The 27,251-nt window shown below is 37.5% G+C and overlaps 1 protein-coding gene across 3 annotated transcripts in view; it reads right to left on the bottom strand.

The window, feature by feature from the left end:
* BMPR1B (bone morphogenetic protein receptor type 1B) overlaps positions 1 to 27,251 on the bottom strand; it is a 229,985-nt gene that overhangs the window by 107,973 nt on the left and 94,761 nt on the right. The window contains exon 1 of one of the 3 annotated variants that reach the window (XM_040237828.1): positions 973 to 2,040. The exons of the other annotated variants lie outside the window; for them this stretch is intronic. Coding sequence (XP_040093762.1) covers positions 973 to 1,045 — 73 coding nt within the window. The 5' untranslated portion in view covers positions 1,046 to 2,040. Of the gene's footprint in view, positions 1 to 972; positions 2,041 to 27,251 lie in introns of those variants that run through there. 3 annotated transcript variants of the gene reach the window in all.

Consider the following 27,251-nt stretch of genomic DNA (forward strand, 5'->3'; position numbering starts at 1 on the left):
TTTTCATGGAGCCAAGCAACAAAATATACTACTTATATAGTGTTTTGGAACACTGGGAGATTATGAAAAATTAATCTTATAAGTGTCAATCCAAATATATGCCAATTGGTAATACATGCTTCCCAAGTAAACAGTACTGCCAAATAAGTTCTATTAAATGCATTCACAGGGATATGAGGCTGACCTGTAAATGCATTTCAACCTCACACATATTCCCTTTGTCACCTGGCTTAATTTTATAAAAGGGCTATTTCCTTATTTAGAACTTTGTGACTTCCTCACCACCAATCACTATCACAGATAATTGTTTCATTTTAAGTTATCCTTCTTCTAACTTGAAAATAGTTCACCTACTTTCATAATTACTTTTTAGCTCTTTAAAATAATTTAATTATTTTTCTCCTTTAGGCAACTTTATACAAGAATAATTCTTCTGAACAAAATGATCATTAAGAAAGCCCCTGTTCTTAAATCTGGGTAAACATCTGACATATTCACAAATTACAATTATTGCCATTATAAAACTACATATTTACTCAATGCATCCATGTAAAAATTACAATGAACTTCAAAGTTAATTAGCTAACTATAAAAAACCTAACAATACTCAAATAAATTTAAATGATCAAAACAAAGTTTATTAGACTGTTTTCTTAAATTCATCATATAAACTGTCACAGTATGTTGACAATCAACCTCATAGTCAAAGTTCCAAACTCGACTGCACATAATTAATTGCTAGAGAAAACAGAAACTCGGCATCCCTTTTAAAATTATTCTGACACACTCTCTACACAGCGTTGCCCTGACAGAGAAAGTAGGAAGGTTACAGAGCAGTTGGAGGATGGGAGCTAGAAATGCTTCACCGTTGAACTTCTGCCCTGAACTTTCCCTTCTGTGATAAAAACCACGAAACCAGACATTCACGGAGCCCCCTGTCAGCACTGTACTGCGGGGCACTGATCTTCTTACCCCTCGTGTGCATAGACAGAAGAATGAGCAAGGAAATGAGAAGCTGCCAGTTTAGTTCGTCCAGCCAGCCCATTGCAGAGGAGAGCAGTCAATGTGACCTGCCTGTTTAAGCCTCCTGTTTCTTGCCTTTCCTTCTTTCACGGAGACTCCTCACTCTTGTCAGAGCTTCCGGCAAGCCTGCCAGCAAGCCCTACACAGGACCGTGAAAGACAAGCCTGTTACAAACTGGTTCTGTCACCACGGAGACTTCAACTGATCACCTCGTGGGGAGGACAACAAAGGGCGGTGAGGACCCCGGGCTGGGTTGTTTTCTTAAGAAAGGAGCCTGACCCAGCTGTCCACACAGAGGCCAGGGCAGGCGGGACTTCGCTCTGGACTGACCACGCCGAAGTCCCCACACCTCCTTGGGCAGCTGTGGAGACATTCCGGAGGGACGCACACCTATACTGTGCTGACATGTAACTGTTTATTTCTTCTGTTAAGGGTTTTTGCTTTTTTTTTTCCCCCCTCTGCCATGAATGGTAATTCTTTGGGAATCGTAGAAAGACAAGAAGAAATAAAAAATTTTTCTTTGATAACACAATAGAAATGTTGCAACACATCAAAGTGTCATGTTATGGCATTTTCTCACACTACATCAACATTTATATAATGAGGCAAATGCTTCTGAATCAAGTGCATGGATACAAAAAGGGTCATATACAAAACGCATCTTTAATGAGTATTCCAAGTTGAAAGATTTCAGTTAAGCTATTCATTAATTTGATATGACTATAGTTTAAAGTTTTCTATAGAGCCAAAAATAAAAAAAGTACTGTGACCTAACCTATTTTATTATGTGAATAAAACCAAGGTAAGTTATTCAATGTTTTACATGTTAATTATAATTGTGCCTCAATATAACTATGAATATTTTGTAATATTTCAACTTTCTAATGATATTCTGAGTGACCTGTCTAAGGGACATTTTAAAAGACTCTGATTCATTCTGGGAACTGTTGATAATTAAAGAACAGCAAAAAAATATAAACAAATTTTCAGTGTTAATGAAAGAACAATATCACCATAGATAGATACAAACAAAAGTAGTTATTAAATCTAATCCATTTGCATGATAAAGGATATATGAGTATGAGAGCAGAGACATAATTCAATGGTTATATCTAAGCATTAGAATGTGTGTTTACTTGAAATTTTAAGAATCACTTTCTTGGAAAAAAAATATCTCTGCTATCTTCTCCTTCTTAAGAGACACCCCCACTTCTCTTCACACACACCAGCAACTCCCAGCACTATTCTAATGTGGCATTCAAATCTATTCTCCGTTTTAGAGTAGCTGAACAATTGCTTGTTAGGATTTAATAAATTCTATTAATACTATCAATCCAACACCCTCAGTTCTGTTTCATGAAATGGAATTTCACACCAATACAATATTTTTAACCACATAGAAAATTTTGGAATATTCTAAGCTTAAACTACATGTTAAAGCATTTCACAGAATCCACACACCTTACTTCTCAGGAAAATAGAAGTTTGGGGAGGCAAATGAAATAATCTTTCAGTATCATTTATCCATATTCCTTTTAGGGAGACTGGGGCATACTAAAATGAATAAGAGTGATCAGGATCAAAGGGGTCATGTGAGTGAAGAGCAGACCAAAATCAAGCAAACAGAACCTCTTGTCCAAACTTTCTACATTCGGCTCAGTGCCACATCACAACATGGTTCCATTGCCAATTTGGAACCTAGCCTTGAGCTCTGGGATGAAGAGTGAATGGCTAAAATGTGGGACAGTTCCCACTGCTCACATTTCCCCAATATGGGCATCCACAAATGGTACAAAGCATAAAGAGAGAATCGTTGCTCTCACCCCCAAATCCTAATTCAGTTCAAAACAAGACATACCAGCAACCATTTCTGATGAACTATGTGCTAGCTGAAGTAAATGCACTCAAGAAGTTCACAGTACCATATAAAAAGCAGTGTATATGTAATAGAGAACTAAGTAAAAATCAGTAGTCACTTCAAAATGAAGTGTCTTCAAATGGAATAAAGATGGAAAATCAGAGTAAGGGATGGATTAGTCTGGGACCAACAATGAAGGCAGAGTTGGATGGTGAAATATGAATTGAACTTATACAGAGATAGAGGAGATGAAAACAGAGGAAATTATATGAGCAAGGATTAGAGGCGGGATTAAATATTTCACTTGTGCAATAGCATGAGACAAAAAAAACCTTACTGGAACACATAGCTCCTATAGTAAATGGTTGGAAAGAAAGCTAGACAAGAGTGGAAGCAGACTGTGCAGGACTCTGAATTAAGGTTACAGAGTTTAGGCTATCTATCATATAAATAACTGACAGGCTTTTGAGCATGAACTGGCTTAATGAATTTTTATAAAGGTTTAAGATTTCAGAATATGAGTCTCTGAACCTGAATCTCCAATTATGTGAGTAGAGGGCTTCCTTTGTGGCTCAGCTGGTAAAGAATCCTCCTGCAATGCAAGAAACATGGGTTCAATCCCTGGGTTGGGAAGATCCCCAGGAGAAGGAAAAGACTACCCACTTCGGTATTCTGGCCTGGAGAATTCCATGGACTATATAGTTCATGGGGTTGCAAAGAGTCGGGCACAACTTAGTGACTTTCACTTTCAATGGTGGCTCAGATGGTAAAGAATCTGCCTGTAATGCAGGAGACCCAGGTTTGATCCCTGAGTCAGGAAGATCCCCTGGAGAAGGAAATGGCAACCCACTCCAGTATCCTTGCCTGGAGAATTCCACAGACAGACGAGCCTGGCACGCTACAGTCTATGTGGTCGCAGAGAGTTGGACATGATTGAGCAACTCTCACACACTCACTCATGTGAACAGAAGTGAAAATTAGAAATGTGAGGAGATTTTTTCATTTAGTCAAGTTTTTGGCAATACAGATTCCTTTCTTTTCTTTTTTTTTTTTTTTACTTATATGAAGAAATTCAAGAGGTAGCCCTATTAATTCCCTCCATTTTACCATTTAACATACGCCAGGTTTCTCTAATGGCTCAAATGGTAAAGAATATGCCTGCAATACAGGAGACCTGGGTTCAATCCCTGGGTCAGGAATATCCCTTAGAGGAGGAAATGACAACCCACTCCAGTATTCTTGCCTGGAGAATTCCATGGACAGAGGAGCCCAGTGGGCTACAGTCTGTGAGGTCGCAAAGAATCGGACATGACTGAGCAACTAACCCTTTCACCTTTCTTTCGGGTACCAACAGTGCAGGAGGTGTTGTATAAAACACATACTTCAATTCCAGACAAACAGGCTCAAAAGATCTTTAAAAATTCTTGCAATGCAGATCAGAAATCTGACTTAGCAAAGAAAAAAAAAAATCCATATTTGCATATGATTTAGCCCACTCACTGTAAAGTATACACCAAATGAGGCTTCAAAGAAAGCTTTGAGAGAATATTGAAAGAAAGGTATCAAATTGAATTTGTACCCCTGAGAGGGGCAAAGAAAGAAAAAAGAATGCAGCTAGAATTACCAATATGAATACAAGTCATCACTCTGTATCATCTGTAGAATTCATACACAGATGCACTTATTCCAGGTTTGTGGATCCATCTTGTAGAGAAAGCCTATTTGTGTCATCTGTATAATCTTAGGTAAATTAGTTAAGCTCTCTGTTCTATAATCTACTCAGTACCTGTTAAGGTTGTTATACCAATTAGACAAGTAAATGAACAGAAATTACTGAATACAGTACCCAGTACATAGGAGGACATCAGAAAATAGTCAACTTCCTGACAACTTTCACTAACCACTCTCCTGCCTCTTGACAAGAAAATAAAAATCCTTATTAACAATAATGTTCTTTAATACGACATTTGCCAAATTCTTCCCATCACAAATGATATCACTAAAACAAGGATATAATATATACATATTTATATATTAGGATAATTGAGTTTTAAAAATTCATATTATACTTACAAAGGCAAATATTTAATTATTTTATGTACCTCATTTATTAAATCATTATGTAATTGAAGAAATACAAGAAGCAGTTTGAAATATAAGAGACTGTAACAGTTTCAACTTGTGACTTATTTTCACATAAAACTCCTCCAAATCTCCTGATTTTATATATAGACAGAATTTTTTAAACTATATGTGGGGGACTGTGTCAAATGAAGGGGGTATGGGAGCATTACACCACACCTGCCTGTAGGACAAAACCCGCCTTGTAGTGGGCAAAGACAAACACAACCAAATCATGACAAGGCTCTACAGACATGGCCGGCTCTGCCGAGGGAACACAGGAAAGACAGTGCATAAACAAAGATTTCTGGCCAGGGGTGGGATTGGACTTGTGGAGAAGAGGCATTTGAACTAGGTCTTCAAAGATAAGTAGGAATTCACTGGGTGAAGGGAGGGCAGAGGGATTCCAAGCAAAGAGAACAGACAGTACAGACATTTATGAGCAAGAAAAAGAGCAATGTTTGCTGAGAACATGAAATCCTGGATATGCCTTGAGAGAAGAGAAACTGGGCTGGAAAAGCAGACTGGGAGAGAGACATTGGGAAGGAAGGGCCCTATAGCTCCCAATTTGATTCTTTATTTTATCTTACATGCATAGGAAGCAATGCCTTGGCCTCTGAATGGGGTGTCTGCAGAGTCTCCATTGTATGACCTGACCACAACTACTTCTTGCAGCCGATTGCGTTTCAAAAGAAACTAGCAAAATTTTTGAGATTAGATGAAAAATATTTTCCTTTTTATATAAGAAAACGCAACAATTTCCTTAATAGTCTCCATGAAAACAATAAGGTGAGTGTTATTTTCTTTAACACTTGAACATCGCTGCTAATATTGTTTGGAATGTTTACTTTCAAACTTCTGCTCAAACACACAGACACATAAACAGTTCTTTCCTTGCTCCTCTTAGAAGTTATAGCATTTTAAGTACCTACCATGCCGCAGAGTTTTGCAGTAAAATAGTTTTCATACTTTCATACTAGTTGCGCAAAAAATAGAAAAGTGTGTTCAGAATTGTACTGGCTAATGCGTCTTGTCATTCCAATTTTCAGCTTTACACTTACAAAATAATATAAAAAGTTACTCCCTTATCAGAGAAAAACAATAGAACTCAAGTGTGCAAAAAACCTTTTTTCCTGATTCTGGGGTTTACAAAGGCCACAAATTCAGCGGCTTTCAGGCTGCCTCTTGCCTCCCCACCCCATTCTAATTTGCAGCATTCCACATCACTAGTCATTAACAACCCAAAGCTCCCTTCAGCTGCACAGTGAAAGACCATCACATCATGACAAATAAACAATCCCTTCCTCCCTCTGAGGAGTGACACATTATTCTGAGCACGTCTTCTCTCTGCTTTCATGGCTCTGCCAAGGTCCCCCCATGAGTGGGAAGGGGTAAAAAGAGAGAAAAAATATCCCACAACTTGTCTAAAGCATGTAGAGGATGATTTGTGTTCTTACTTACGGGATATGACTGTCACTGCTGATCTGCCTTCAGGCCTAGATTACATGTGATAAGGGCTGACCTTCTTTAAGTATTCACACATTATGCACTCATGGAGAGCAGGCAGGACACAAAAGTCCTTCAGATGTTCTGGACATCAATCAAGTGCACAGCATGGAGCCTGCCAAACTTTTCTTCCATTTACTCAGAGAGAGGAAGGGGGAGTCCAAGACAGACTTAATAAAGTTTAAAGCTATGCCACAGTATATTTGGGGAGACCATTGTTATTAAAAGGGTGCTATTTGAAAAAAATTCTCTACAGTTACCACTAGCAACAAAAAAATTTCACACACAAGTAAAAAGAGACAACCAGATTGCACTTCAGCTTTAAAATTTCCAAACCTTTAATTATAAACAAGGTCAATGATTTTAGCAGATTGATATTGTTTCCTGAAATAATTGTTCACTAAAGATATATATCAAAAACTAAAACTATGAATTTTATAACAACCATCATAGAAGGTATCCTTTTTGAGGCATTTATAAAAGTAATAAGAGTATTTGTTATAAAATACTCTGAACATATCTTAATGAAATTAAATACCAATCAATAGCATAAGCCACTTTTACCTAGTACAAATATGATCATTATTAACAGGGTACAGTCCCAATAATATGAAATAGACATAATATCTTCTGATACAGGCTTTCAGTGTTGGTCTTTTATCATTGCTACTCCTCACAACTCAATAAAGGGATCTGAGAGCTTATAAAACAGAACAAATAAGCCCAAACTTTATTCTCCTAAAATATGTAACACTATGGACTTAGAGAGTATAATTTGATCATCAGCACAAACTCATTGCAAAAAGATGTTTCATAGAATTTTCTAACAATAATATCTTAAATATAGGACACTATCATTTACCTAGAGATTGTGAGGTTTTTTTAAAAAGCCTATGTCAGACCATGAATATAACAAGGACCTGTACAGCCTGCATACAAGATAAGACTAGACACAAAAAAACATTAAAGAGTAGCAGAGAATTAAAGGCAACTTACACAATTAAACTACTAATGAAAATGAACTCAGTTAATTTGTTAAGATAAGCTATAGAGTTAAAGTAAAAACAAAACAATAATAAACCTCCAGACTGCCCCAGGACCTCTGAACCCCATACAGGCATAATTCTATTAATACCTGGTTTCAGTGTGATGCAAATAAAGGCTAAGTGGGGAAAACCACTAGACCATTCAGGTATGACCTAAATCAAATCCCTTAGGATTATACAGTGGAAGTGAGAAATAGATTTAAGGGCCTAGATCTGACAGACAGAGTGCCTGATGAACTATGGACTGAGGTTCATGACATTGTACAGGAGACTGGGATCAAGTCCATCCCCAAGAAAAAGAAATGCAAAAAAGCAAATGGCTGTCTGAGGAGGCCTCACAAATAGCTGTGAAAAGGAAAGAAGAGAAAAGAAAAGGAGAAAAGGAAAGATATACCCATTTGAATGCAGAATTCCAAAGAATAGCAAGGAGAGATAAGAAAGCCTTCCTCAGAGATCAATGCAAAGAAATAGAGAAAAACAACAGAATGGGAAAGACTAGAGATCTCTTCAAGAAAATTAGAGATACCAAGGGAATATTTCATGAAAAGATGGGCTCAATAAAGGACAGAAATGGTATGGACCCAACAGAAGCAGAAGATATTAAGAAGAGGTGGCAAGAATACACAGAAGAATTATACAAAAAAGATTTTCATGACCCAGATAATCCTGATGGTGTGATCACTCACTTAAAGCCAAACATCATGGAACGTGAAGTCCAGTGGGCCTTAGAAAGCATCACTACAAACAAAGCTAGTGGATGGGGATGGAATTCCAGTTGAGCTATTTCAAATCCTGAAAGATGATGCTGTGAAAGTGCTGCACTCAATATGCCCACAAATTTGGAAAACTAAGCAGTGGCCACAGGACTGGAAAATGTCAGTTTTCACTTCAATCCCAAAGAAAGGCAATGTCAAAGAATACTCAAACTACCGCACAATTGCACTCATCTCACACGCTAGCAAAGTAATGCTCAAAATTCTCCAAGCCATGCTTCAGCAATACGTGAACCACGAACTTCCAGATGTTCAAGCTGGTTTTAGGAAAGGCAGAGAATCCAGAGATCAAATTGCCAACATCCGCTGGATCATGGAAAAAGCAAGAGAGTTCCAGAAAAACATCTATTTCTGCTTTATTGACTATGCCAAAGCCTTTGACTGTGTGGATCACAATAAACTGTGGAAAGTTCTGAAAGAGATGGGAATACCAGACCACCTGACCTACCTCTTGAGAAATCTGTATACAGGTCAGGAAGCAACAGTTAGAACTGGACATGGAACAACAGACTGGTTCCAAATAGGAAAAGGAGTACGTCTAGGCTGTATAGTGTCACCCTGCTTATTTAACTTATATGCAGAGTACATCATGAGAAACGCTGGGCTGGATGAAGCACAAGCTGGAGTCAAGATTGCCGGGAGAAATATCAATAACCTCAGATATGCAGATGACACCACCCTTATGGCAGAAAGTAAAGAAGAACTAAAGAGCCTCTTGATGAAAGTAAAAGAAGAGAGTGAAAAGTTGGCTTAAAGCTCAACATTCAGAGAACTAAGATCATGGCATCCGGTCCCATCGCTTCACGGCAAATAGATGAGAAACAGTGGAAACAGTGACAGATTTTATTTTGGGCTGCTCCAAAATCATTGCAGATTGTGACTGCAGCCATGAAATTAAAAGACACTTACTCCATGGAAGAAAAGTTATGACCAGCTGGTCGTAACTTTTAACAGCATATTAAAAAGCAGAGACATTATTTTGTCAACAAAGGTCCGTCTACTCAAGGTTATGGTTTTTCCAGTAGTCATGTATGGATGTGACAGTTGGACTATAAAGAAAGCTGAGCACCAAAGAACTGATGCTTTTGAACTGTGGTGTTGAAGAAGACTCTTGAGAGTCCCTTGGACTGCAAGGAGATCCAACCAGTCCATCCTAAAAGAGTTCAGTCCTGGGTGTTCACTGGAAGGACTGATGTTGTAGCTGAAGCTCCAACACTTTGGCCACCTGATGCGAAGAGCTGACTCATCTGAAAAGACCCTGATGATGAGAAAGATTGGGGGCAGGAGGAGAGGGGGATGACAGAGGATGAGATGGTTGGATGGCATCATTGACTCAATGGACATGAGTTTGGGTGAACTCCAGGAGCTGGTGATGGACAGGGAGGCCTGGTGTGCTGCAGTTCATGGGGTTGCAGAGAGTTGGACCCGACTGAGCAACTGAACTGAACTGATGGACGTGAGAGTTGGACTATAAAGAAGCTGAGTGCTGAAGAATATGACTGAACTGAACTGAAGGTCACACTTGTGCTCCAGGAATAGGGAACCAGGTGATACATAAAATGTGAGATTATTCTGTATGTTATTCATTGCATGTTATTCAATCCATTACCTGGTCAGTATGACTGCCTCAGATAAGAAGCTAAATTTGAATGAGAGGGAGATGTCTTGACAGGAGCTGGAAAGTAAGTAACCCAAGGAGGATAAATAGGCTATTTCTAAAAGATTATAGGATGCTGCTGCTAATGATGTTACATACCACTTGGTGAACTTTTACTCCTTAGGCTCTATGCTATGTAACTAACATACATTGCCTCTTTGGTCCTCACTGCCTCCTTGTATAAGGGAGTGAGCATTAGCTACTCAGTTGTGTCTGATTCTTTGTGAACCCATGGACTGTATAAACCACCAGGCTCCTCTGTTCATGGGGTTGCCCAGGCAAGAATTCTGGAGTGGATTGCCATTTCCTTCTCAAGGGAATCTTCCTGATTTAGGGATCGAACCAGGGTCTCCCATGTTGCAGGCAGGCTCTTTACTGTCTGAGCCACCAGGGATATCATTCCCACTTACAGATGAGAATACTGAGTAAGCCTGAGCCAAAGAGGCCTAGAGCTGGTCACCAGTAGATAGGATCAGTCACCAGTATTTCACTGGCTAGAGACTCACATGCTTCTGCTCTGTAAGAAATAACTGGGGCAGAAACCATCCACGCAGTTGATGGAAGACTCAGAGACATGGACTGATAAGATTCACTCAGAGAACATGACTGCCAGAAATTCTGAAGGCTAGAGCAAATGAGTGATCAGATACCCTCAATCCTAAACCTGTGGATTCAGAGGAGTGGGACAAGAGACCCTCCGGTAATCAAAGCAGTGAATTCAGAGGTCAGCAGTTTCAGATAAAAGTGAGAGATGTAACTTGCCTCTAGACCATGTGTATTATTGTTTATAAAAAGTGTATTAATAATAATTAAAACATAAGCTTATATTCATTGATTTAAAGCAGTGTCTTATATACATCTTTTTTTTTTTTTTAACTTTTCCAGCAGGCCTTCACTGTACATTTATTAACCAGTGAAGCAGCTAAGGTGAGGCAACAAAGAGTGTTTTCCCTTCAGTCAACCTGTGCTTCAGCAGGTATAGTACGGCAACTCTGTCAACTTAGGAGAAAGAAAAAGTGGGTGAAGGAAGTCACCAGAAAAATGTAACGTGCTCCTCCCTCCACCAGATGAGTCCAAGTTTGTTTTAATGAAAGATGCTATTTTCTTCACAAGTGAGAAAGCTGTTGAAAAGATCTACTTTGCCCCACTTGCAAGGAACTGTGTGAGAAAAGGATTTTTGTTGTTTAATACTTTGGCCCCGGTCTCTTCAGTATTAAAGTTACTCACTAGGAAAATAATGAACCACAGAAGCTACTAACTTGCCCTACCTGAAGCTATCTTCCAAAGGATATTATCTTCTTTATCAAATTAGTACTAATGCACCCCTAAGCATAAGAGCAAAACCTCCAAGTATCTCTCTGTATCTCTTGCTAGCCATTATAAAAATCATCATTTAAAAATCAATTCTTAAAGACAATTACTATCACTCTTATTTCATCCTGGAGTCAATTATGCATTAATTTCATGCAAATCCAACTTGAACTGGTATTAAACTGAAAATAAGAATTTATATTTAAATTATTATACAAAAAAATTTTACCTTGTATGTTTCCTTGTAAATTCCTCTGAATATAAATTAGAAGGAAGGTGCCTCTCAGTTTACACAAATAAAGAAATATAAAAGGAGTTAAAGTATAACCCTATTTAAACATTTGAAGAATATATGCTCAAGTTCACATATCATATGAAGCCAGCTCCTAGAAAATCTGTTTTCCACTCTTTGGAAAATACCTAAGTATGTATATAAAGAACCACATGAGGAAAAGTTTCTTAAAGTAAAAGAGAAGACATTTATAACAAAGAAATGTTTGGTCTTATTTAGCATCCATCAGCTTTCTCAGGGTATTTTTTCAACAGTAGTGCTGCCAGTATATGATTTCCACGTTTCTTAGCAGACTTAGCTCTTAGTAGTCTTTTACAAATTGATGCTAGAAGAAATACAAGGGTTACTGAAAGCTAATTTTGATTTAATGTGACACTGAAAATCTATGTACATGCAAAAATATTTTCAAATATTTTCAGTTCAGAATCATAACATGCTAGCTCTTTTCATCTCTTCTATCAGCCAGAGTCAACTGTGTGTATTGAAAATACTTTCCTAATGACAGATGGTTGATACCAAAAGGATGCCTGAAATACGTTGTATCTTGTATAAATACACGCGCATGCATATAATTCCCTATCTTCCCTCACCTGTCCCCAGACATAAAGCACAGCTGTTTAGTGTTTTGAGTTTTTTATGAGAAGAAACATTTTCTATAATAGCTTCATTAAAGCCTTTCTAATATACCCCATATCTGGAGAATTTTCACAAGTTTCAGGGTTGGCTTGAATGTTTAAACCAACAGTTTGTAATAAATAAATTTTTAAAAAACCCCACACATAGACTTTATTCAATCAGAGTACATCACTGTACAGCAAAACTGGACTTCAGTCTTAGTGGAAACTTTTTTTTGCGTGCTCCATCCCAAGCATTACAGCCAAATCAGAGGATACTAAATGTACATGAAGTGGCAAAAGTAAGATGCTCAAATTATGGAGATAAAAAAGATGAGCTTTATAGACCATGATAGCAGATAAAAGCAGTGGCATATTAGAAACAAAATCCCCACTAGTCTAATGAAAATATATGAAATTCTAATGTCACTCTTGTCTAATACAAAAATCTTAGTTACACACGCATTCCTTTATCTGTTCACTTTGCTCTATGTTTCTTATTATATTATAGTTAGTCAACAACCTGAGTGGTCATGTCTGTTAAAATACCCAAATGAAAACCGAAAAAATTTAGTCAACCAGAGAGTTATCTTGAGGATTATGCCAAATGAAACATTCAAATTCAACCTCAATTGACATGAGTAAAACCTGAATTTATTCAGATGATTTAAGGCCAATCCAGATGATCAATTTGATTTAAATAGTCACCATAATTTCTACTCTGAGTCCTCAATATATCTCATTAGCACCTTCAGTAAAAAATATGTTAAAAAAAAAAAAGGAAAAGAGGAAGTTCAAAAGCAACAGCTGCTCTTTTAGAAACACTTGTTTAAAAGGGGTATTCAATTTTTCATTAAATTATATGTATATAGTCAGAAATTGACAACTGAACAACAAGATGTTCACTTCACTCTGAGGCAAAAAAAAAAAACTATATCACAGTTTACCTTCTGTCTCTTCAGTAAAGAATCTTGCCTCACTTTGCACTCTTATATAACATTATCTTTCTGTATTGGGTTTTCATTCTCTCTTTCTGGAATTTGTTAAAAATAAAAATAGCCAATGAAAAGCAAGATTGCAGTCTTTCTGAACTGTATATGAAGATTTAGATTAACCCCATAGTGAGAGTAGATGCTTAGCATGTCCTTCTGAAGTCCTTGTGGTGGTTTACAAGGTCATATAAAAGGTGGCTTCTCCAAAGAAGACAGACAGATGGCTAACAAACACATGAAAACATGCTCAACATCACTCATTATCCGTTCAGTTCAGTTCAGTCGCTCAGTCGTGTCTGACTCTTTGCGACCCCATGAATCGCAGCACGCCAGGCCTCCCTGTCCATCATCAACTCCCGGAGTTCACTCAGACTCATGTCCATCGAGTCCGTGATGCCATCCAGCCATCTCATCCTCTGTCGTCCCCTTCTCCTCCTGCCCCCAATCCCTCCCAACATCAGAGTCTTTTCCAATGAGTCAACTCTTCGCATGAGGTGGCCAAAGTACTGGAGTTTCAGCTTTAGCATCATTCCTTCCAAAGGCAGAGAAATGCAAATCAAAACCACAATGAGGTACCATTTCACGCCAGTCAGAATGGCTGCGATCCAAAAGTCTACAAGCAATAAATGCTGGAGAGGGTGTGGAGAAAAGGGAACCCTCTTACACTGTTGATGGGAATGCAAACTAGTACAGCCACTATGGAGAACAGTGTGGAGATTCCTTAAAAAGCTGGAAATAGAACTGCCTTATGACCCAGCAATCCTACTGCTGGGCATACACACCAAGGAAACCAGAATTGAAACAGACACATGTACCCCAATGTTCATCGCAGCGCTGTTTATAATAGCCAGGACATGGAAGCAACCTAGATGTCCATCAGCAGATGAATGGATAAGAAAGCCGTGGTACATATACACAATGGAGTATTACTCAGCCATTAAAAAGAATATATTTGAATCAGTTCTAATGAGTGGATGAAACGAGCCGATTATACAGAGTGAAGTAAGCCAGAAAGAAAAACACCAATATAGTATACTAACACATACATATGGAATTTAGAAAGATGGTAACGATAACCCTGTATGCGAGACAGCAAAAGAGACACAGATGTATAGAGCAGTCTTTTGGACTCTGTGGGAGAGGGAGAGGGTGGGATGATTTGGGAGAATGGCACTGAAACATGAAAAAGGAAAAAAAAAAAAGGTGGCTTCCAAATATCTCATTGGGTTCTTCCACTATTCTTCCCCTTCCTCATCCTGTTCCTCAAACACATCAAGCATGCTCCAGCTCAGAACTTTGGGTCTCCCATTCCTCTGCCTACAACACTCCTTCCTTAGATATCTGCTTAGCTCCCTCCATCACCTTCTTCAAGTCTTGGTTCCATTCTCAATTCAGTGAAGCCTCTCCTACACTCCATGAACCACTGCAACACTGCTACCCCCAAACCCCAACTAGTCCCTATGAGACCTGGACTCCCACAATTCTAATGAAATTCTTCTTTCAAAGATGAACAAATCCAACTAATTTTTCTTACTCTGCTTTACTTGTTTTTTTCTACTTACCACCTTTAACCAGTATAAAATTAAACTAGCTACTTTTATTGTTAACTACTTGGCTCCCCTCACCCCCGCAGAGTGTAAGGACTCCCTGGGCACTGATCTTTGTCCACTGTTCACTTAGATTCCGCAAGCACTTACAATGGTTACTATGCAGTAGGTGCTCAATAAATCTTTTTTCCCCAAGTATTTCCTTTGACAAGTCTTCTCTCTCACTTCCTCAAGCACCTGACCCTTACTGCCACTTTACTCTCATCCCAGTTCCTTTTTCCTTGTAAATCTCTACTTGCTCTTAGATTCTATCACCACCATTCTAATGAAATTCTTCTTTCAAAACTCAACAAATCCAGTGAATTCTTCTTAGTCTTTATCCTTTCTGTCCCCCGGCAATGTGACACTGTCTCTACTTTCCCTCTCAAAATCCTCATTCATTTAAAAGTAAGTTGAACACATAGAATTTACTAAGGTCTCACTAGAAGCTCTTCGTTTGGTTTTCATAATGAGGGCCTGTTCATGCAAGTTTCTTTCTCTCATGTTCATATAATATAGATAACCATGATTCTTTCCCAATGATTTCTTCTCTCAAATGTTTTCCTTTGTAAAGCCCAAGTTTCAGCTAGTATCATTTTGACTACGAGGCTAAACCTATTTTTTTTGAACCACCACTCCCCTATTTCCAACTACAAATGCAAGTCTAAATACTATTACTACTTCTACAGCACTCCAAATTCTACCTCTCTCAACTCTGGATGTTACCATGCTTTGCAATCACCTAGCTTTAAGCCTTTCTCATTTCCTAAGTGTTGGGCATTTTCCATTTGTTTGAGACAGAACTCTACCAAAATAAAAGGTAAAAAATTTCACAGATTCACTTTCTTTGCCTTTCTAGCAGCTAGGACATGACTATAGGACCAAAATCTTCCAAATCAGATGTGCCTCTCCCAGACTTTACACAAAGCTACCAAAGAGCTCAGGGTATACATTCTGACCAGCGCTTCCAAAGGCAGCAGCAGCACCAGGTACAGGTGTAACATCTGTACCTAGCATTGAAGACATGAGCAGGTGAGAATGCCCATGCTGAACTCATGACACTGCTGTCCTTCTTACAAGATGAATAGTGGCCTGCAATTTTAAATACAGTTCTAGGTAGTGTCTCTTCCAAACTTGGTTCTCATTTCTTCCTGGTTGTTGTTCAATTGCTCAGTCCTGTCCAGCTCTCAGAGACCCCATGGACTACAGCACACCAGGCTTCACCATCTCCCAGAGTTTGCTCCAATTCATGTCTATTGAATCGGTTATGCCATCCGGCCATCTCATCCTCTGTCTTCCCCTTCTCCTCCTGCCCACAACCTTTTCAAGCATCAGGTTCTTTTGCAATGAGTTGGGTCTTTGCATCAGGTGCCAAAGTAATGGAGTTTCAGCTTCAGCATCAGTCCTTCCAATGAATACGCAGGGTTGATTTCCTTTAGGACTGACTGGTTTGATCTCCTTGCAGTCCAAGGGATTCTCAAGAGTCTTCTCCAGCACCACAATTCAAATGCATCAATTCTTCAGCACTCAGTCTTCTTTATGGTCCAACTCTCACATCCATACAACACTACTAGAAAAATCATATATTTGACTAGACAGACCTTTGTCAGCAAAGTGATGTCTCTCCTTTTTAATACAATGTCTAGTTTGATTATAGCTTTTCTTGCAAGGAGCAAGTGTCTTTTAATTTCATGGCTGCAGTCACCCTCTGCAGTGATTTTGGAGCCCAAGAAAACAGTCTGCCACTGCTTCCAATTTTTCCCCATCTATTTGCCATGGAGTGATTGGATCGGATACCATGATCTTAATTTTTTGAATGTTGAGTTTTAAGTCAGCTTTTTCACTCTTCTCTTTCAACCTTATCAAGAGGATCTTTAGTTCCCTTCACTTTCTGCCATTAGGGTGGTGTCATTTTCATATCTGAAGTTACTGACATTTCTCCCGGCAATCTTAATTCCAGCTTGAGCTTCATCCAGCCCAGCATTTCACACAATGTACTCTACAAAGAAGTTAAATAAGCAGGGTGACAATATACAGCCTTGACATACTCCTTTCCCAATTTTGAACCAGCCTGTTGTTCTATGTCCAGTTCTAATGGCTACTTCTTGATCTGTGTACAGATTTCCCAGGAGGCAGGTAAGGTGGTCTGGTATTCCCATCTCTTGAAGAATTTTCCAGTCTGTCATGATCCACACAGTCAAAGGCTTAAGCATAGTCAATGAAGCAAAACTAGATGTTTTTCTGGAATTCCATTGCTTTTTTCCACCATCCAACGAATGTTGACAATTTGATCTCTGGTTCTTCTGCCTTTTCTACATCCAGCTTGTTCATATGGAAGTTCTCAGTCCACATACTATTAGCATGAACTCTAGCTTGAAGGATTTTGAGCATTACCTTGGTTAGCATGTGAAATGATTGCAATTGTGTGGTAGTTTGAACATTCTATGGCACTGCCCTTCCTTGATACTGGAATGAAAATTGGCCTTTTCAAATCTTGTGGCCACTGCTGAGTTTTCCAAATTTGCTGGCATACTGAGTGCAACACTTTCACAGCATCACCTTTTAGGATTTGAAATAGCTCAGTTGGAATTATATCACCTCCTGGATGAATCCAGATTTCTTCCTGGATAATCTATGAACTAGCAAATATCCTCTTAGTTGCTTTGTTTTCTGTGTAAATTAATCATAGTTGGTTTCTGTTGCTTTCAACCTGAAATTTTGAGCAATATATCCAGGAAGACCCAACTGATTGCCTTGGTAGAAATAATTGTTTCCTTTTCCAAACTTTCATAGTACTTGACAGGTATCATGTCTATGACACATATCTTATTACCTCATCCTTCATTATAACTATGCCTACTGTCTTCCATAGGACACATTATATTTCCTTCAGGTGGACTGCCTATCATTCATCTTTTTCCACACTTTTTCCACTTCTCTCCTTGTTTACTTCACATATTTTTCTAAAACAAAACACTATTTTCTCACTCTTTCTGGCTCTGGAAGTTGCTCTAAATCTTCCCTTTTGTGCTTTTGATCTGACAAGTTTCCACCATCATTTTCCTGAAACTGCCTCCAAGATTATCTTATTGAGGAAGTTTCTGGTGTCTCTCCAAGATTCTGTCTCTTAAGTCCTTCTCTCATTTCCATGCACCAAAGGCCCTTTTCTTCCTTTGCTCCAGCAGGGAGCATCAACAAGATGCCAATACCACTCAGTAAGGAAAGGACAGTCTTTTAAACAAGTGGTTTTGGGAAAATATGAATATCCACATGTAAAAAGTAAAGATGAATCCCAACCTTATACAATATACAAAAATGAACTCTAAATGGATCAGAGAACTAATCATAGGAACTAAAATTATAAGACTCTTAAAGGAAAACATATGGGAAACGTTTCACATTATTTCATTGGGCAATGATTCTTTGGATATGATTTCAAAAGCATAGGCAATTTTAAAAAATAGATAAAGTAAACATAAAACTTAAAACCTCTGTGCATCAAAGAATACAATCAATAGCATGAAAAAGCAACCTATGAAATGGAAGAAATCATGTAAATCATATATCTGATAAAGGGCTATTATCCAGAATATGTAAGAATGCCTAAAACTCAACAATAACAAAGAAGGAAATGGCAAGCCACTCCAGTACTCTTGCCTAGAAAATCCCATGGACGGAGGAGCCTGGTGGGCTGCAGTCCATGGGGCTGCTACGAGTTGGACACATCTGAGCAACTTCACTTTCACTTTTTATTTTCACACATTGGAGAAGGAAATGGCAACCCACTCCAGTGTTCTTGCCTAGAGAATCCCAGGGACGGCAGAGGTTGGGGGGCTGCCGTCTATGGGGTCGCAGAGTCAGACATGACTGAAGTGACTTAGCAGCAGCAGCAACAACAAAAACAAAACACAACCCAATTTTAAAAATGGGAAAAGAATTTACATAGACATTTCTTCAAAGAAGATATATAAGTGGCCAACGAGCACATAAAAAGGTGCTCAACATCACTAATCTCTAGGGAAATGTAAATTAAAATCACAGTGAGATATCATCTAATACCCAACAGGATAGCTATTATCAACAAAAACAAAATAATTATCAGAGAGGATGTGAAGAAACTGAAACCCTTGTTGTTGGGAATGTAAAATGGTACAGCTGGTATGGAAAAGAGTAACTCTTAAAAAAATCATACACAGAATTACTTTATAATCTAACAATTCTACTTCTGGATATACAAATGAATTGAAAGCAGAATTTTGAGAGGATAGTTACACATCCATGTGCATAATAACATTATACACAAGGGCTAAAAGGTAATAGCAACTCAAGAGTTCTACAATAGATGAATGGATAGACAAAATATGGAATGTTCACATGATGATGTATTATTCAGCCTTTTAAGGGAAGGAAATGCTGGCATATGCTACAGAATGCATGAACCTTAAAGACATTATATTGAGTGAAATAAACCAGTCACAAAAATATAAATGCTGTTATAATATTCATATGATGAAGCCATAACCCCTCAATGTGACAGTATTTGAAGGTGGGGCCTTTTGAAGATAATCAAGCTTAGATGAGGTCATGAAGGTAAGGCCCCCATAATGGGATTAGTATCTTTATAAGAGGAGGAAGGGGATCTGAGCTAACTCTGTTGTGTTCTCTGTCTCTCTCTGCTCTATAAGGAGACCGCGGTCTAACTCCAGGAAGGGGGTCATCACCAGGCACCAAATGTTCTGGCATCATAATCTTGGACTTTCAGGACTCCAGAACTGTGAAAAATGTATGTCCGTGGTCGCTTAAGTCACTCAGTATAATGTATTATGCTACGACTGCCTGAGCAGACTGAGTTTCAACTTTGCCCAATAATGTGGACATATTTAACACTACTGAATTATAACATGTAAAAATCATTACGGTAGCAAATTTTATTGCATGTGTATTTTACCAAAATTAATTTTTTAAAGAGTTTTTTTTTTTTTTTCTTTTAAGGTGGGGTGGGGGGAAACAACCTTTGTCCAACCCAGGCTTCCAAAATACCATATCCCAGCCAGGGTGAATCAGAGAGTTGATCTACTCCTGCCCCCATTCCCATCCTCCATAACACTGTGAAGAGTGATTAACTGCTTAAAACCCGGCAGTGGCTCCATAACACGGTCCCTATCTGACCCATGCCCTGCCTCATTCTCCAGTCTGTCTCTTGCCACCAGCCTCCATGTGCTCCATGATCTGCTTGTGTCTGTCTCTCTTACATTCCTGCCTTTCTCTCAGCTCTCTTCAGTTAAGTTCCACAAGATTTCATTGAACATGCACTATGCATTGAGCACTTGGAGACAGGATACATAGATTAATTAATAGAATGCTCCTATTTTCAAGAATTTAAAAGTCTAGTGGAGGGACACGCATAAAGAAATCCCTTCTACCATAATAATGTCATCTGTACTCTCAAAGAAACTCATAAATCTAAGCTTTTTAAAGTATTTTAAAACATACTGTTTCATAGCAAGTGTGCACCCAAAATATATTTCCATTAAAAAAAATTAGAAATCCATTATTTATACTGTAGAAATTCTATTTACAGGCCAAATATTAATAAAAATTTCAAAATATCAATATGAAATTTAAAAATATGATCCAAGCATTGCACATTGATTCAAAAACTTTTGAAATATCAAAGAAACTTAAAAAGCAAAACTCAAGAGGTATGTGTGGCTAACCATATATATATTTATTAACATGCAATTATATGTCAACACTATAACATTTTAATAGTAGAAAGGAAAAATTGCAGGTACATTTTTAAATACATTTATCACTTTTTATCACTTTAAACTTTAACTTAGGTAATTTTTCCTCTTTACTAGTTTCATAATTAAAGTTTCTCCTGCCATTTAGAGTAAACACAATTTCAGACATGGGAGAGAAGAATGACCAGTTCAAGTTCAAGGGTTCACTGCACATGAATATCCATAAATGCCCCTTGACAGTCTTGGTAGTATAATGAACCTTGCAATTACTCAGCAGGCCATCACCACAATACATGAACATAATGCTTGCAACGTCAAACAACAAAACATTATACAAATAATACCAACCAACTGTTTTGGTTCACATAGGGCTTTTGGAAACCAATTAAATTGCAACAGTTCCTCTTAAATCTTTATAAACTTGCAACGAGTTTTGCTTTACTGAGTTATGCTTATGGGAAATAATTAAAACAAAAAGGTGTTGGCATTATATACAATTGGGAGATGCCAATTAGCAAAACCCTCCTTCAAAATGACACCAGTTAATTCCAGCATGAGCCCTCTGAGTGAAATAGCCTCTCTCTTAAATAAATGCCAGTGCCTCATTGTCTCTAGGAATGTCTCCAATCATCCTATATATAACCTCCTGGGGTAAATGCTTCTGGTCCTGCCTTCCTGTTGCCTCTGCGCTGAAGACACCATCTTCATTAAGTTAATTCACCTGAATCTTAGGGTGCTTTCCTTTACTCTAGGGGTTCTTCCACTGTGGTCAGGTTATTTCTGCAAGACAATCTTTGACATAGCAAAAAGTATCATCAAGTAGAAAGTAACACACAGATAAAAGATGATTAATTATTACCACCCCTAATAAAAAGTATAGAACACATCAGGCAATATATGTGCATAAAAGCAGGCATCTCATCTACCAACTTAATTATTTGAGTGGTTTGGTGGTTAAAGTACAAGACTGAAAATGAAAAACTTTATATTCTATTTAAGATAATCCATTTTAACTTATATTTTCCCAGTCAATAAGCAGAAGACTGATGATGTGCAAAGTACATTGTAATATAGATAATAAGTAAGTTCAGGATTTTTAACTTTGTAAATAGCTACCCTGTGCTATTTTCATTACAAAGGGTTTATTGTTACTCAGGACATCTTCAGAATAGGCTTGATGTGATGGCTCAGCATTTGTCATCCAGTTCAAAAGGAAAGATGAATAATAAAGCAAGCTGGGTTTCCCTCTCAGATCCACGTACTGAGAGAAAAGCATGTAGGATTTGGTCATGAGAAATGGAGAAATTCTGGTTTTTCCTCCTCCATGTTTTTAATCAGATAACTTCAGATAACTAGTTGAACATTTCAGACTCTAAGAGATTAACTGACAAATAAATTAGCATTTATAATTTTTATTTTTATTTTTTTAATCAAGTGGAACACATGAGAAAAAAATAAGTTAAATGAGAAATAGGTTCTTCTCAGTTTGGAATCAAATATTTCTTTTCATTTTGTTTTACAAACAAAGCTAACTGGTCTTCTGACCCTAGAGAGTACTTAGTTCAGTTCAGTCACTCAGTCGTGTCCAACTCTTTGCGACCCCATGGAGTACTACTCCTTTTTTAATTGGCCACAGAGAAAGAAGTAATAACCTGGACTATGGATAATTTTAAGAATTAGGTAAGAAAAATTTGCCTTTCATTTTTAAAAGCACAGACTATATACATATATAACTACAGTATACGTCACTCATTTTTTTAAGTGAAATCCAGAGTAATCTGGCAATTATTATTATCTAAAATAATATAGACATTATAGGGACAACTTTTTTATCTAAGAATTATATGAACATTAAAGGAAAAGTATTTCAAAAAATAAGTAATGTTACTCATTTTAATGAGTGACAAAAGTGAGAATATAATAGATAAAGTACCTAGACTAAGAAACAGAAATCATGCTTAAAGTGGGTGGAGTCAGTATGGACACAAAGTTATTTGTTAACTTTACAAAAGTACAGCTTTACAAGGATATTCTGAAGTCTATACCTTTGTGTAATAACTGAATTATTTTTTCTATTATCATTTGGGGTTTAATTCCTCATTACGATTACAAAATCAAATAGATGATATGTATGAAGAAAATGTTATAAATTAGAAGACACAAATATCAACCTGCATATAATGAAGTTATGTTCTATAAAATGAGCAAAGATACACTTTACACACTGATTATACAAGGGGCCGTCACATACTGACAGGTGTGCTTGTGACCCAAAAAACACAATCACACATCTATACTAGTCATGATAAAACCTAAACAAATGTTTCATGATTATATGTGCTATCCTAAAATAGGTTATTATTACCATATCAGGTCTTTCAAACTCATAGCACAAATATGAGCAATGTTCTTTACCTTCTCTCTTGGTAAATAAAACTACGGTCATCAGAAAACCATTCTAGTGAACTGACACTTTGATCACAGTTCTACAACAGATATTCAAAATATGATTCCTAATAATGTTTCTGAAAATCATTTTGAAATTGAAAGGTGCATTCCAACATGTATCCCATTTTCTCTTCTTCTAGCTAATAGGTGTATTTGAACCAACTGAAGCAGCAACTTCTAGGAAACAATTTGAGTGCAAAGTGCTGATTCTATCAAGATACTTCACATTTCCACAACAATGAACGAGTGAATGAAGGCAAACCAGCCAAGTAAGCTGTTACCATTTTAACCCTTTACAAGAGATATTTTCTGTTCACAAATCATTTTTGTGGTTCAGTCGCTCAGTCTCGTCCGACTCTTTGCAACTCCATGGACTGCAGCACACCAGGCTTCCCTGTCCTTCACTAGGGAATTGTCAGATCTTTCTTAATAAATTAGATCTAATAAATCATTAGATCTTCCTTAATTCCTCTCTTTCTCTCAGGTCTTAGATCCAATACATTATATCACGACTTGGTAGTACTATATCCAAAATATATCCCAAATTGAACCACTTTTCAGCACTTCCACTGCAAAAATTCTAGACTAAGTTATAGTCCTGCAGAAACTCATAGAATAGCCTCCTCTTTAGGATACTGATTCCATACATTCTGCCTCAGACGGAGTACTCCACTCAGCAACCAAAGAAACATCTGCAAAGTGTAAATCACATGCTACTTTCCTACTTAAACCCTCCAATTACAAACAAAACCACACTTGCTACTGTGGCCCACATGTTTCAGCCCCTGCCTACTTCTTTGACCTCATCTCCTATCACTTTCCCCTTTGCCCAATATGTCCTCTGAATGCTGGTGTTCTCTTTAGCCCCTGAGCACAACACACTCCTTTAATCTCACAGTCTCTTCACTTGTCCCTCTACCTTATTCTCATTATTTAGATTTCAGTTCTGTGACCATCCTAAGAAAAGTAATCGGCAACTTTTCTAACATCTTCTTCAGGTCATGTCTGATTTGATGATCTCTGTTTTGTATTTATTAGCCGTTTCCTTCTACATATCAGCACTTGGAAGCAGGTACTTTGTCATCGTCACTATAAAATCCAAAGCATCTGTAACTGTGCCTGGCACACAATAGAGACAATTGACATTTATGGGATGAATGAAGTAAGTTGCATTATCTGTGCTGATACTACATTTACAGATACCATAAATGCTGTTGACTGTGTTCTAGAATAGCTTAGACCACGGACTGAGTAAACAGCAGGGCAGTCCTTACAGAGGTAGATGCAGTGGATTACATAGGAAAGTACCAGGACCAGACACACCTCTCCCAATACTGTGAGGCTTCTTAAGTTTGCAACAGCATTGATCTTGGAAGGAGAAGACAGTCAGTAGAATCCTAGAGTGGGGAAACCCTAAAAAGGCTGAGACACTCGCCTGGCAGATAAAATTTTAATCTGAAATGCAATAAATACCTTCAATTGTCAAGATCAATCACCTCTCATTAAAGAGAAAATGAAGTTTTCTAAAAGCAAAATCAGATAAATCAATTAATGTTACATTTTCCTTTAATGGACAAAGACTATGCAGTGTGCAAATATAGACTCTAATATATTAGCTGCTAGAATCATTATTCAAGTAGCTAGAAGTGCTGGCCTCATAGGCTAAATTACAGACAGATTCAGCAATTCTTAATTCAACAGTTCTATTAATAAGCAGTGTCATCTTGCTGGGTTTTAAAATAGAATTTTTAGGGACTTCCCTGGTGGTCCAGTGGCTAAGACTCTGAGCTCCCAGTGCAGGGGGCCCAGGTTCGATCCCTGGTCAGGGAGCTAGATCCCACATGCTACAATTAAGACCCAGAGCAGCCAAATAAATAATACAATTATATAAAAAAAAAAATAAATAAAATAGAATTTTTAGTGTGGTCTAATAAAAAGTGCATTAGACTAAGGGTCACAGATTCCATCTCTACCACAATTAATCCCTCTTAGCATCAGTTCTTGCTAGAAAACAGAAATCCCCTTATTCCTCACAATATTGTCATACTGAACAAATGACAGAACATATGTGAGAGCTTATAAACTGTAAGATATTGTTCAGTATTTAAGTCTTCACATTAGGACTTCTTGTATTATATACTTTCTCATTCATGTGTATAAGCATGCATATATTAAAATGTATTTTGTGTGAGAGGTCTGTTTCTTTTGTGGAATAGGCTTCAAAGCCAGAGAACCAGAAAATGTATTACACGAATGCATATAAACTTATTTTAAAAGAAGTGAGTGTTGTAGGCTTGCCATCATTGCTTTGAGATCTGAAGTAACTTCAAGGGTCTCTGACCTAAGAGTTGGAAAGAACATATAAATTGAAAACATTTTACCACACTAGAAGTTTTGTTGGCAGGCATGCTATATAGGAGAAGACAGAAGTCTCTAAGGAGAGGAAAGAAAGGTATGGAGCAAAGTTTGGGGGTTATGTGTGTTTAAATGTGTTAGGTTTCATTTATTTTGAGCCCTATGGACTTTTCATTTGAAATGGTAAATAATTTCACAGAAGAGAATAAAGTTAGTGGCAATTTTATGGGAAAGAAAATATACTTGTTCTTGGGCTTCCCCGGTAGCTCAGCTGGTAAAGAATCCCTGCAATGCAGGAGAGCCTGGTTCGACTTCTGGGTTGGGAAGATCCCCTGGAGAAGGGATAGGGTAGTATTTTGGCCTGGAGCATTCACGGGGTTGCAAAGAGTCGGACATGACTAGCGACTTTGACTTTCACTATGGAGGTCAAGAAAGCATTCAAAGTTTTCCTCATTTTTAACTACAGAGTATGATACTGCTAACAGAGTAGCTTCCATTCACTGTATCTAACCTGAGCTCTAAGACATTATTGATAATCCATAACACAGACCTTCCTACAATAAATAGGGTTGTTCTCGTTAGTCCTGTCACAAGGAAAACAAACTTTAAATTAAAAATGGCAACCTACTCCAGTATTCTTGCCTGGAGAATCCCATGGACAGAGGAGCCTGGTGGGCTACAGTCCATGGGGTCTCAAAGAGTCGGACACAACTGAGCAACTTCACTTCACTTCAACTGATTTAAACTAGCAGTAGTAGTTTTATGTATATACTACTTGAATATTGTAATAGTCATATATTAACTTAATTCCATATTCTTTTTATAAACTCAAATTTCAGAAACTCCACTGATGTTACAAAGAGAGTTGTAAATATAGCACTTATAAACACCATAGAAATAAAAATATTTTCTTGTCATAGACAATAACATTAAAACTCTGGACTGGGTGTATCGTGATTTTTTTAAAGGGTAAATAGCAAAGATTACCTAGAACTTCAATACAATTTCCTTCAATTTCATCTTTTGTTTCAAATATTGAATTATCTGCCAAAATTCACAGAAAAACTGTACCAAATCATTATATATGATTTCTAGTATTCTAAAAAAGTATACCCTAACAGAATTTGAGAAATGCTGACTAAGATAGTTACTTAATCAGTGTGGTTAGAAAACACACCTGTTTGGGATGCTTACTAGTAACAGTGCACAAAAAGATACTTTTTGAAAGCCACCTCCCTAAGACTTGCTTCCAAATGGAGAGTGTTCATATTTTCTTTCCATGAAAACAAAGTGGCTCTGTAACAACCATAGGACCCTGTGCCCTAAAAGAAGTCTCATTCACATCTATTTTTACACACAGGTTTCCTTATAAAATATACTGCAGTGACCCAGCTGAGTGAGCCTTCGTGTTTCTGCAGACAAAACCTCCTGCCATTGAACAGGTTCTCCACCACATTGCTGACCACAGTGCCTGCCCTATTTCTTCTCTTCCAGGGAATAAGATACATTTATATACATAAATTACTGAATTGTCCTGCAACCAAGTTACTTCTCATTTACTTAGAAAGCTATCTTTTATTAATACATAATGTTGAGAAATCTTTCCACTCCTCACACACTCAGTACACATTCATTTTCTGCTGAGATCTAGAAATATGTGTTTCACCAATAATATTTGAAGATAGGCCAGTTCCAAAAGCAAACAAGTATCCCTATTTCCACCAATGTTCATACAGCATTAACATAATGTTAGTTCTAAATTTCTTATGTACAATGGTGGGTTCAGAAATATTTTTATGCTCCATTGCTTTCAGACACACTATATATAGTATATGTATATTACATACTTTAAAACATTTTACATAGCATGTCTGCTCTATTACATATGAAAGTCAGTAGGAACGGATTTAGTGACTTTTAAA

This window comes from Oryx dammah, unplaced genomic scaffold (genome assembly GCF_014754425.2).
Source record: "Oryx dammah isolate SB20612 unplaced genomic scaffold, SCBI_Odam_1.1 HiC_scaffold_3, whole genome shotgun sequence".
NCBI lineage: Eukaryota > Metazoa > Chordata > Mammalia > Artiodactyla > Bovidae > Oryx > Oryx dammah.